At 44.2% G+C, this 12,663-nt stretch overlaps 1 protein-coding gene and 1 long non-coding RNA gene across 8 annotated transcripts in view; one reads left to right on the forward strand and one right to left on the reverse strand.

Annotated features, from left to right (window-relative positions):
- LOC119006405 overlaps positions 1–12,663 on the forward strand; it is a 49,401-nt gene that overhangs the window by 19,156 nt on the left and 17,582 nt on the right. For 5 of the 7 annotated variants that reach the window (XR_005070765.1, XR_005070760.1, XR_005070763.1 and 2 more), the window contains exon 5: positions 7,363–7,458. The exons of the other annotated variants lie outside the window; for them this stretch is intronic. This is a non-coding gene — a long non-coding RNA (uncharacterized LOC119006405). The remainder of the gene's footprint in view (positions 1–7,362; positions 7,459–12,663) is intronic. 7 annotated transcript variants of the gene reach the window in all.
- On the reverse strand, positions 82–6,684 carry il11a (interleukin 11a). The gene is made up of 5 exons (XM_037075083.1): positions 6,102–6,684; positions 5,212–5,369; positions 2,296–2,391; positions 1,967–2,128; positions 82–1,813 (listed from the first exon to the last, which is right to left on the reverse strand). The coding sequence occupies exons 1-5, from the start codon at positions 6,106–6,108 to the stop codon at positions 1,634–1,636; spliced, it is 603 nt and encodes a 200-aa protein (XP_036930978.1). The 5' UTR covers positions 6,109–6,684; the 3' UTR covers positions 82–1,633.

Genomic DNA, 12,663 nt, shown 5'->3' on the forward strand with positions numbered 1-12,663 from the left:
TTAACAAAAATAATGGTTGTAGCTTTGCTCATAATTGACATTAACCATTCCATCCTGACTCAGGCGCATAGACTTCTGGGTAATGTAGTGTACATGTGTCTGCCTCCCTCCCATCTGTTAAAGCTTGCATTTCTTAGTGGCTGTCAAAGACTTACTCACATCCATGGTGCACATTCTTTAGTATTTATTTCACCAAGGCACATATTTCACATTGAGGCCAATCAGTGTGTGGAAGAGGCATCTTGATGTTACAACAATAATTTAAACATGATGGTATGATAATAGTAAATAAGAATAAAAACTGTATAAAAAGTACAAAAAGATAGGAGACTTGCTCCGCTGCAGCACAAAATAAATAGTTCCACCAAGTTACTTAAATAAATAGTCAATACTGTAACAAATACTAGAATAGGAATGGACGAAAATTATAGTGATAAAAACGGTAGAGTAATCTACATTATATTGTAGAAAACAATATAATACACAAAAAGCACTGTATACAACATTTTACATTCTTGTACATTTATGTACACCTGTACAGAACATAGTGTCACAATACATAGTATTTTAAGGCTTTGGGTGTTTAACTAAAAAAAAAAAAATGTAAAAAAAAACAACCTTTTCTACCCCAAAGTACAAGTTCAGAATCAGCCATCTCACTCATCCAAGAGGCTAATCCTAACAAGTCTGTGCAAAGAATCTAATCAGGTCCATCAGTGCTCAGCAACAGGGCACATTCATACAACTTTACCACAACTTTAATATGCCTCCTCATGCAGAACACAAGAAACAGGCATCGAAAATAGAAACTCTACCTGTGGTACAAAAGAAAGCATTCACTTTTCTTCGGCTACCATCTTGACACTTTCAGGTGAATATGATTAATTCAAAGGCCATCAATTGATATGTTGAGATGTGGTATGTTTAACAAAAGTTCGAAGACAATATTAACATCTTCTAAAGTGTTTACTTTAAGGGCACTGTGGGTCATGTTGAAAATGTTGGCTGTCCTAAATGCATGCTACATCTACTGGAAGAATGAATTCGCTGCAGAAATACACAAATGCAAAAGTAGATTAAGTTAGTTTTAACGAAAGTCATTTATCAGAGCTATAGGTTCGAGAAGTGCTACTGTGTTTTTCATGAGGATCAGTGAGACACAAGACAAAAAGAAAAGATTACAGAGATGTGGGCAAATAAATTCACGTGAATACAGAAATAAAGATGAAAGTGACACATTACAACTTCAAATAAATAAAATTAAATAAATTACTGACAGTCAATAAATAAATAAATACATAAATAACATGGTCATGAACAAGGCCTTTAGGGGAGAGTTTGGGGAATCGTGACGCGATCGTTGTAGTTAAACTGGCAGTTTGCTTTAACAGGGATCTTGATGGTTGTAACTGGCTTCAGTATAACGCATCCTTAGCGTCTCTGATGGAAAGACGCATTCTTCAACACACATGCCATTGGTTGATGTTTGGGCCTGTTAAGTGACACTATTGACTGCAGTGCACATTGACATGGTCCTAATTCCCCTTTGGCTGAGGCGGGTGTCCGTGTATCCTCACTGGCTCTGCAGCCAAGTAGTTGAAAAGGAAAAAGGACGGATCATGTGCATGGATCATCATTGTACTGCGGAGACTTTGGGCTTGAGGCTGAGGAACGCTCTGTACGCCCAGTCACAGAAGAGCTTGAAGTGTTGAAGAAGCTCTTGACTGGATTGCAGGACATCAAACTGATAGGGGAGTTGAGGGGGGAGGGAGGGGGTGGCCGGGGTCAGTCTTGGTGCCTCAACTCTCAGCATCTACAGGAAACAAGACAAACAGATTAGAACAACAATTATTTTATTTACTACAGGGTAAAAAAGTGGTGGCAAAGTGTTGCAGAAAATGACACAATTTCCTGCTTAAGCCTTTGAAGACAACTGAGAATGAAAAAGGGGGAAGCTGCTGTTTACCTGACGGTGCAGCAGGGTGATTAGAGATTTCATTTCTCTGATCATCTCCACCAGCTTGGGCAGTGCAGGGTGGTGGTGCTTCTTTGAAACCTTGTTGAGCCACTCGAAGTGGTGCTCATACAGCTTCAGGTCAGCGTGCAGCTGTGAGAGTGTGGGCTTCAGCTGGAAACAACACAGACATACTTTAGAGACTTAGCCTGGGTGTGGTGAGATGTAACTGAGCGGATAGAAACAGACCAGCCCCTCTCCCTTCACGAGCATGCACGCATACTCACTCACACACACAGTCGCACACGCAGTCGCACACAAATGCATTATCAGAGCATTACCTCAAGATTGCTGAGATCATTAGCCGATCTGTTGCTCATTTCTGGCAGAGACCTGAACCTGTGGGGCTCCACATCTGAGTCAAATGCATGCTCCCTCTGAAAGAGAAAACAAGACACAGAGCAGCCGGTTAGTAATTTGCATCAGCACAATTTTACTCATCCTGAGACAAGTCACGGCAACAGGAGGAAAGTATTAGTCCAGCACCTCGATTGGCTGACTGTTTTCTGTGCTTAGAGACAGTAGCTCTCACTGAGGGGAGTGTGGTTGATCGGGTCAGTGTGAGTTCACCCACATTCAGCCACCCCAAATGTCAACAATAAGAGCAAATGACCTGAACCCACAGGATGTTTTCTACAGGGAGCGAGGATAACAACATATGCAGTGACTAAGAAAGCTCCAAGTGGGACAGACAACACAGGGCTGTAGGGAAACTCCAGGGTCACAGCTATAAAAAGATAGAATGACGCAGTGCTGCTGCCCAGCTAGAGTTGTGTTGTAAACTACGTCCAGACTCCAGAGATGGAGTGCTCGTGGCGGCCAGCAGAGGGGGTAACTGACCTGACTGCGGGTTTATGGAGCTGTACCTTCAGAAGGCTGTAGTACAATTTGGTAATAAAGATGTTCGCCTGATTCAGTAATGAATGGGGATAAAATGAGATGACTGATGTGGCTTGCGTCATTTCCAATCAGCGGAGGAACATAACAACATTAGGATGATGAGTGCTGAGAAATGTTTTGTGTAAACAGGTTGTGTGTACTTAATGCTTCCTTACCCTGTTATGCAGTGCCCTACTGTTTACCCCCAGTTGTTTGTGTTGATGTTTTTAGTGATGAATGTGCAGCATTGTCTCGCATGCCTCTCCATCCGCCTTTCATAAGAGCTCACTTATGTTTGTGGTCCAATGTTTTGTCTCTGTTGCCTTTGTCCCCTTCCATCCCCTGCTTCTCCTCTCTCTCTCTCTCTCTCTCTCTCTCTCTCTCTCTCTCTCTCTCTCTCTCTCTCCCCCTCCTCTCCCTCTCTCTGTCTCATACCAGGTGCACAGGCACATGCAACATCACACACACATGTGCATGCACACGCACGCACGCACGCACACACGCACACACGCACACACGCACACACACACACCACCGGCTTGTCATCTAGTTGGCCCTCTGATCTCTTCATCTCTTGTGGTTTTCGCTCCATCTTTCTCAGCCTTTAATTCTCCCTCTTATCCTCCTTTTTCTTGCTCTCTCCATCGTACATCATGACCTCACCCGACAGAACTTAGCATCTAGCCGTTTTCTTCCTGAATGCAAATACTGGAATGTGATAAATCTTTTTGATTTTTATCAAGTCATTTTGCTGTGGCGACCGAGAGCAAAACACTAAACACCGCACCTACACAGCCTTGACTATTTACAGAACCCTCCGTGCACACAAACACACACACACGCACACACACAGCCACAAAAATGCCTGCACACAAATGCATGTACACATTTGCGCTCGTACTGCATGCATGAAAACACACACATTCGTAGTTGCGTCGGAAAACCTATATAGACCTACGTGTGTGCATACACACACATTTCACTCCCTTTAAAGCATCGGTTTCATTGCCTCTTTGCAGGGACTTTCCACGGATTCCCATTCTATTTATCTTTCCTAACTTTGTCTGCTCTTTAGTGGAATTCCACACAATAAGGAACAAAAATTAAAAATAAATCCTCCGTTTTACTGAGCACTGTCTAACACTGTCTCTGCCCAATCCGCTTTGATGATGCTAGTTTCCTCACATCTGGACCCCAGGTTAGACTACTCCTCCACAATGAGCCTGTAACATTGTTTTAAAGAAACAAACCCCCCCCCACACACGCACACACGATCTGAACACTATCTACTGGCCAAGACTAGAGAGAGTATGAGGCTATTTTTGATTTCATCCCCCTGCACAAGGGAGTTTAAGGATTTGCATAATGCAAAAAATAGAATCCGGATCAGTCATGTGTAACCAGAGATCCAGAGATATGATCCTGCTTTCTTTTCACCTGTTAAAACATGATGTTGATACACAATCACCAGCTGGAGCCAAATCTTGGTTGTGTCCTCAGATCTGATTTTCCTACCCACTTGACTGTCAACAAAATAAGATTTCGGGCCAGAGTTGTCGGTGTGGTGCAAGTGATTCACGTTTCATAGGAGGAAGAAGAAAAACACCCCCTCCAGCTCCATCCTCACTTCCACAGTCTAGCCGCAGAACATAAACATGTTTCTATGTAAACAGGCATGTGATATTCTCTGCTGTCATTTCACAGATGGTATGCTTGGCACTTCGGCTTTGGTTGGATCCAGGTACGGTGTTGATGTGTGGTTCTCAGTTTGCCTCGATGGCAGATATGAATGTGATCCCTAGAACTTTAGGCTATGTTTCTCTATACCCCTGGCCATGGCTGTAAAAGTGCCTTCAGAAATTAATTTCATCACACGCTCACTGGACCGGATTTGGCCACCAATCTCCCTGGTCCCGCCACCAATCAGGTGACCAGGCAGACCAGGAGGTTGCTGAGTCAGACCTCCCCTCCCTTCCGAGTCTAGTGTGGATTAAAAGTGAGATCACTCAGTCAAATCTCCCCCGAGGCTGTTGCTGCCCTGATCTGAGCATGCAGTGTGGACTCCAGCCAGTCTGTCATCAATGAAAGCAGCTTAAGTCAAACTGAACCCTGAGCAAACAGCCTGAAACAGAGTCTCCTTAACAAAGCATGCGCCTTACATAAACTGAGAGGTAACATTAGCACCAGAATCCAGTTAAGGGGAGGTCAATCAGGACCAGCATCCTTCTTCCACCCTCACACCATCAATTCAATTAGCCTCTCCTCCAATCAATAGCAGAGAAAGCTCATCACCGCCGTGAAGGGGCATCTTCACTTACCAGCAGTTCTTGGGTGAGCTTCATTAGATTTTTGGTCTGATTGGACAGTTTATCCATGTCACTGGGCCGCCGCTGCGGCACTGGAGTCGCGGACGTGAAGACGGGCAGCTGAGCCAATAGCAGCGAGAAGAGGAGCGACGAGGAGGAGTCGAGCAACACTGCAGGGGGAGAAGACAAAACGGAAGCAATTAGAGGAGAGGCGCTGTCATCTCGCCATAATGATAATGACCTCAGGCCACGGCTGTCAGCTCCAGGGGAAGATATTGCACCATAATATAAACAATGGCTCCAGACTTGGCAGGAGGAATCCTGAGGAGCTTCAGTGTCAAAGTCATGTTTTCACAGGCTGAACGCAAATCATTAAATCATTAAAAAAGCCAGGGCTTTGACACTGAATCTCACCATCGCTCCTTTATCACGAGCAACGCAATGAATGCTGCTGATTGTCACACCTGCAACAGGATAGGTACGTGCGCTGGTGGTATAAATTATATAGAGGCAGCCAAGTGAACTCTCAAACAGTAAGCTCATTCATTCTTCCCCCTTTCAAGTTCAAATACAAGGTAGACTAAGTATTAAAAGGCAACCACAGCGCTGCTGAAATGATGAATGCTTGATAATTACAGGTGAACCACAAGAATCGCTGCCAAAATAACACTGCAGGAGCATCTGAGCTCCCCGTCTAACTTCTTACAGCTCAGGAGGATGAAGTAAGTCAACTGTCTAGAAGTGTTAACCTGTGAATGAAATACTTTGATTTAGCCTGTGAAGGGACGGTAAGACAGCTGTTAACAGTCACACAGAAAGAAAACGTTGAGAAATATTTTTTTTAAAAAAAGAAAAAAAAGCTGCGAAAGAAAATGGTCAATTAAACGATTCAAAACACTTACATTTCATATTGATTCGGATCCGAGAGTAAACCAGCAAAAAAAGAGGAAAAACACAAACGTGGATAGATAGATAAATAAATAAATAGAAAATTAATAAATAAATTGAACTCCGGAAATTGTCACGTGCTCCCGGTTTTCTTCTTCGCGAGTGAGAGAGGAAAGTTGTCAAGAGAATGAATGAGAGAGCAGAGTGATGGTGACTGAAGAAAAAAGTCAGGAGAGGAGAGTTTTACCAACAACAACAAAAAAAAAATAAGAAGAAGCAAAAAAAAAAAGTCAATAAGTTTTTCTGTCTCGGGTTGAAAAAGTTTTGAAGATGAGCCCTGGTAGTTCTTTTTATGGAGAGTGCTGAAGGCAGAGAGACACTTGGTTTGTACGAGAGAGGGAGAGGGAGAGCGAGGGAGAGAGAGGAGGCAAACAGGAGTGCAGAGAGAGGGATGCGAGTGTGGTAAGTCCAATTTTTGCGCGCAGTGAAGTGTTTAGGCTTGTTTAAAACTTCCTTTATAAAGACGTCGGGCCTATGACACATCGGCAGTGACTCACTTCATTCATAAAAACACACACACACAGACACACGCTCTCTCTCTCTCTCTCCCTCTCTCTCTCCCTCCTCTCCCTCTTTCCTCCTCCCCTCCCTGCTGCCTGTCTCCCTTTACGAAACTTTTTTTTTTTAAAATGTTCCGTTGTTTTTTTTTCTCTCTCCCTCTCTCTCCCTCTCTCTCTCTCCTCTATCACTTTCTCCCGTCCTGTCCCCGGTCGCTATCTCCAGCACTTCCTCCGTCGCATCCCGCTACCTGCGCCAATCAGTCCCAATCTACCTCTTTTTTATCTCCCCCCATCTCCAAATCTCTTCCCCCCTGCCTCCCTCTATCACTGCAGACGTTTTAAAAAGCCCATTGTTTTCACGTGTATCAGCACATCTCGCCGTAACCATGTATCTTTTTCAGAGCCTTCTCTTTCTCTCTCTCTCTTTCGCTCTCTCTCCTCTCGTTACGCGCCGTGTGCCCAAAGTGTTATTTCATTTATGGCAGGGCTCTTTTAGTCTACACGCGCCACATTCCCTGTATTATAGCTAATACGCACGGCAAACACCTTTTTTACTCTCCCATATTTCTCTCCCTCCTTTTCTCACCCCTTGCTCCTTTTTTTTCTTCTTCTTTTCGGAGCCCCTCCTGAGACAGCAGCCTGTTATTTCCACTGCCCCCCCACCCACCTCCTCTCTTTTTCTTTTTTTTTCTTCACTCCTTCTCTCCCTCTCCAGGGTGAAGGAAAGAGTGAGGAGTGAGCGAGGGATAGGAGCAGGAGAGAGGTGTTGTCCAGACCAGAAGGGGCCTCTGAAAAGTGTTGCATAGAAACAGTGAGCGGACACACACACACACACACACACACACACACACACACACATACACACACACACACACCACAGGATATTAACACAGACACACTCTCAAAGGGTGTGTGTCTGTGTGTGGGGGGGTTGCAGTTGATGGGGTCAAAATGGCACACACACACACACACACACACACACACACACACACACACACAACATGCACATAGATGCACACACGCTCCTAGAAAAGCACGCTGCCATACCGAAGGAAACACACTCCGATACATGCAAGAACACAACAGTCGGCTGTACACACATCGACATGATTTCTCACACTCTCTGTAGGTTTCACACACGCACAGAGGCAGTCTGGAAACACTCGGTCAGGTGCAGTAAAGCGTGGCCTACTACTGCGAAGGGCAAGAATGAGTTTCCAGTCATCACAGAGGGACAGTTGATGCATCATACTGTACACATACTGTATATCAAAAGGGAGTCAATGGGTGCACGGGTGTCAGGTCTGTTTGGAGCGATGAGGAGGGTGTAACCTTCATCAAATTAATACGCGAAACAAGCAGAAATGACATCTTTCCATCCCGTATTCAACCATTTTTTTTTTCACTGGTGCTGATGGCACTGACTGACTGGCGCTCTTTTGATTACGTCATTTTGTTGTGGCCATCAGTGCACATTCCAGGCAGGATGGGGGGGACACGACCTCTTCATCCTGGGTAAAGGATCTCACTCCCACAATATATAACTGCAAACAAAACCATGTATATTCAAACATTTTAACATTTTAAGATTTTTGCCCTTGGTTTACATTTTTGTACTTTCAGTTCCCTTCCCTTACCTGGAATAGTGTGTTTAACAAGCTTACAGGTGAAATATGTGGGAATTTTAGTAGAATTTTAGTTTAGTCTACTGAAGTATAGCATGCTAACCAGCTAGACCCAACCTGTCAGGGTCCAAAGCTACTATGCTTGTGTTGTTAACATCAACATATGATTCTTCGAACACCCTGTACGGAGTCATAGTTGCATGGCTAATGAAGCAAACTAGCAAATGGCAACTACAGTTAGCAGCAGTTAGTGGTTGATTGTTTCATTTTGCAACTTTAAGATGTTCATGTTTAGTTCTATGACATAAAATAAGTTAATAAATACATTTTTTTATTATTTTAAAAGCACTTTAAAAGGTGGTTACTTGCTAGTAAGTGGCTATGGGACAATAAACGTCACCAACACAGTGACTCATCTACTCACTAGACCATCTTCACCAGCAGACTTTTGTTGCAAACTGTTCTAACTTTAACTTTACAACTTGTAGATGGATCAGTTTATAGTATAGTGTAGTAGGAAGCTTTCATTTATGCCACAAGGATCATATCGGTAGTATCATAAACTTGAAACCAGGGCAATGCTGACTTCCTGGGTTTAAAACACTTTCTGTTCCAAATTATCTGATGGTAAAGAATCTTATCAGATGGGGGTCTGTGGTCCTTCAAGTCCTTGACACGAAAAGGTTTCGAGAACTGCTGAGATAATGACACCTGAATGCGGATCTCAGCTCCTTATGTTCACGTATCACCACTGGATGAAAACTAGCAAGAGTTCCCATCTTCGTTTACCGATTTCCTGAGAATTTGGTTAGAATTATTTCTGCATTTGGGTGGAAACCTGGCTACAGACGCATACAAACAAAGGGAGGGCGAGAGAGTGGAGGCGAAAAGGAAGAAAACGCTTTTGAGTCTGGGTGTGAGATTAGGAGACCCTCATTCACAGACATACACTCATGGTGTGGTTTGAAAATAATTAGTGGTGGGCCTTGTGCGCGCACACTCGCACACTCATGCACATATACACACAGAGTTGCCAGTCCGGTGGTGGGCCTACACAGACAAACAAACACCCTCCAAATGATGAGGGCCTGGTGGCAGCGAGTGGGTGGTAGAGTTGTTGTGGTTAAAAAGGGTCATACTCTGTTTTCTCGGGTCAACAGTAGAGAAGAAAAGCAGGGGAAGGAGGAGAGCAGGGGAAGGAGGGGAGGAAATAGATGAGTGCGGTTGGACGTAGGGAGATATTGACACACTCGCTCTTTTTAATTTCCCACATCAAAGGGCTGTTTGAAGACACAGCTGGGGAGAGAAGAAAAGAAAAAGTGAAGTTAGTCACTCTCCCTCGTTCCCTCTCCGGGCTGCCTCTCATGATGGGGGTCTCCTGGGTGGTTCTGAAGCACACAGTCTTCTGTTAGGCCGTCCGCCAGCGCTGATCACTCACACACCATGACACCGGATGGGTGTCCTTTAAGTGTGTGCGTGCGTGTGTGCATGTGTGTGTGCGCCCATGCATAGATGTCAGCGCGCAAAGCGAGACGAGTTATGTATCTTTGTTTAGACCTTTGTTTTTGAGTGTGAGAAAGTGAGCACTGGCGCATGGCTGTTGGAAAAGGGGGAATCCAGGGTTTGTGTAAATGGGTGTGCGTACAGTATATGTGTGTAATTATGGGTATGTGGTGGTATAAGTGCGGTGTCTGTATATCGTGCATGAGCATCGGTGTTTGTGTGTGCGTCTGCGTGTGTTTGTGTGTGGCCTTCATATGCTACCCATTACATCACCAATCTGTGTAAACCACCATAGGAGGAGAAACAGAGTGAGACACTCAGACTACGACCTCAAAGACATCAGAGAGGAAGGGGAACCTGTGACAGGGCCTGCGAGGCCTCGCTGCCAGACAAACTTTACTCACACAGGCTTCACTCAATTCGCTCATGCTTTACACCGGGTTTCCTGTGCGTCCATGGCATGTATTCACACATTATTACGCAGGCTCCAAATCATTTGAATGCCTCACACTCTTTGCTCACCTTTTGCCGGGCTGTTAATCCACACAGCTGCGTGATTCATCGCCTTTTGCCACTTTAAAAACGTTTGATTTAGGCAGCTCCAGAGTGCGTGTTAGTGTAATATTCTTTCATAGTTTATTTATGCGGTATGGAAGAGCTTGTGCAAGAACAGGTTTTTTTTTTTATGTTGGGGATTTTTTTTTCATTGTTTATTTAACTGCGATTAGTGTTGTAGTTTGATTATGGGAACAAATACCAAATCAGCCCATTCTCTTCATGTGGATTTTCCCATAGTTGTTTGTTACCGGGGGTGATTTCCACGTCCAGGTGGATGATAAAGTAGTCTTGTGGGTTTTAGGGTTTAGTCTCATGTTCTGCTTACCTTTGAGCGTCATATATAAACAGAGCAAATGTTGGCTGTGACGCAACACTGCTCCGATGGTAAAAGGGATTATGGGAGAAGCAGTAGTTCATAATTTTTATGTTGCACCCTCATTTCCTCCAGGGGATTCCAGCAGGACCTGAGTCAACAAACGCGACGATTAGTTTCAAAGGGAAAACCAAAGGTCCGACCTATTACTGTTAATATTTACTCTCCTATAACAGGACACTTTCAAGTTTCCCCATGACCTCCTCCACCTCCTCTCTTCTTCCTCTCTACTCCGTCATTCTGTCCGCCATTCATCCTCTCCAGCTCACTGCCAAGCGTGTGATTCTGGCAGGGCAGGGTATCCTATCTGGCAGTGGAGGAATGTAACTGAGTACATTTACTCAGGACTGTGCTTGAGCACAAATTTGAGGTACTTCTACTGAACTTGTGCATAAACTTCTGTGCATTTCCACGTTTACTCCACTGCATATCAGAGGGAACTATTGCACCTCTTGCTGCAATTATGAGACAGCTTGAGTTCAACTTTTTGCATTTAAACATTGAGCTTATATATTAGGATGTTTGGTCAGAACATAAACAACCCGGAGCTGAAACAAGCTCATAGACATTAAATTCATTGGTAACTTCTTTGATCATTCAGTCAAGTTCCCTTTTATTTATTTTTGCTCATTTTGATTTTGACAAACAAGCATTGTGAAGGTATTGCTTTGGGCTGTGGGTAGCTGTAGCTGCATGTCTTAATCCTTCCTGCCAAGCAATCATTGATGAATGGAGATAATAATCAGGGCTGTCGATAATCTTGCTCGTGCCCATGACAAGATAATCTCTGAATGCCAAAGGCATATTATTTTAAGGGTTTAAGGGGCTTTCTGGGCTCTTTTGGACCCCCCCAAAAAAAAAGACTCAGGGTGTGGGACAACTGACCCGGTGTTTCCTCCTGGCGACTGCCCTGATCACTAGTTGAAGTCCTATAAAAAACAGTATAAATGGGCTCCACTTCAGCCAACTACAACAGTAAAATCCTACTTTCACATTAATGCATGAGTGCCTACCTTCACCAATGCCCAACAGCCGCCATTAAATCAATCAAGTCAATCCAATATTAAAATCTGTAGTTGTGTGTCACTGTCAGGCGCCTAATTTTTTTTAATCAAGATCCATAAACGATTCCCCCGAGAAATCAGTTTTTGGATCTGTCCCTTCTGGATGTGTACCAAAAGTAGAAGGTGTCATGGTTTTGTAGTTATATCCTCCTGCTCTCCTGTGTTCCTGTGCCAGTTCCCCACCAATTAACCCCCCCCCACCACACACACACACACACACACACACACACACACACACCTGTCTCACATCAACCTTGTCAGCACCGCCCTGTTCCCAGTGTCTCTCTACCTGCACCTCATCCCCTCATTAGTTTAGTTTGCATGTAAGCCTGTGTTTTTCCCTCACTCTTTGTTAGTTTGTCTGTTTTCAACCATGCGTCTCCCGTGCTCCTGCGCCTGTTTGTACCTTGTAATTGTTCTTCTGGGACCCGTCTTCTATCCAGATTTCGTAGAAATCCGTTCTGTTGTTTTTGTGTCATCCTGCCGACAAACCGACAAACAACCGGACACGGCTGAAAACACAACTAATGATATTATGTGTAATAGCTTAACAGTCACAGGGGACATATTTCTGCATTGAGTACTTTTAGTACTTTAACTATATTTCCTTTACATACTCTTCTTTAAATAACAACATTTTATATGCAGGATTTCATGTTTTACGTTCTGGCATTCTACTTTTTCACTTTAGTAAAGGATCTGAATACTTTCTCCACCGCTGCTATCTGGTGAGTCGTTATGGTAACCCTTGCCCTAACTCATTACCTACCACCATCATCACCCCCCCACCCCCCCCCCCCCCCCCCCCGTCTGCTTACTTCAACCTACGTCAGAGAGTGAGTGAGTGTGTTAAAAGTTCAGGGGGGGTTTGGTTTGGAGAAATAGTGACACAC

This window comes from Acanthopagrus latus, chromosome 17 (genome assembly GCF_904848185.1).
Source record: "Acanthopagrus latus isolate v.2019 chromosome 17, fAcaLat1.1, whole genome shotgun sequence".
Classification (NCBI taxonomy): domain Eukaryota; kingdom Metazoa; phylum Chordata; class Actinopteri; order Spariformes; family Sparidae; genus Acanthopagrus; species Acanthopagrus latus.

Coding starts and splice junctions, on each gene's coding strand:
- il11a (XM_037075083.1), bottom strand. Junction 2,392..5,211: donor AGCTCACCCAAGAACTGCTG/GTAAGTGAAGAT, acceptor TTTCTCTTTCAG/AGGGAGCATGCATTTGACTC. Junction 2,129..2,295: donor ATGATCTCAGCAATCTTGAG/GTAATGCTCTGA, acceptor TGTTGTTTCCAG/CTGAAGCCCACACTCTCACA.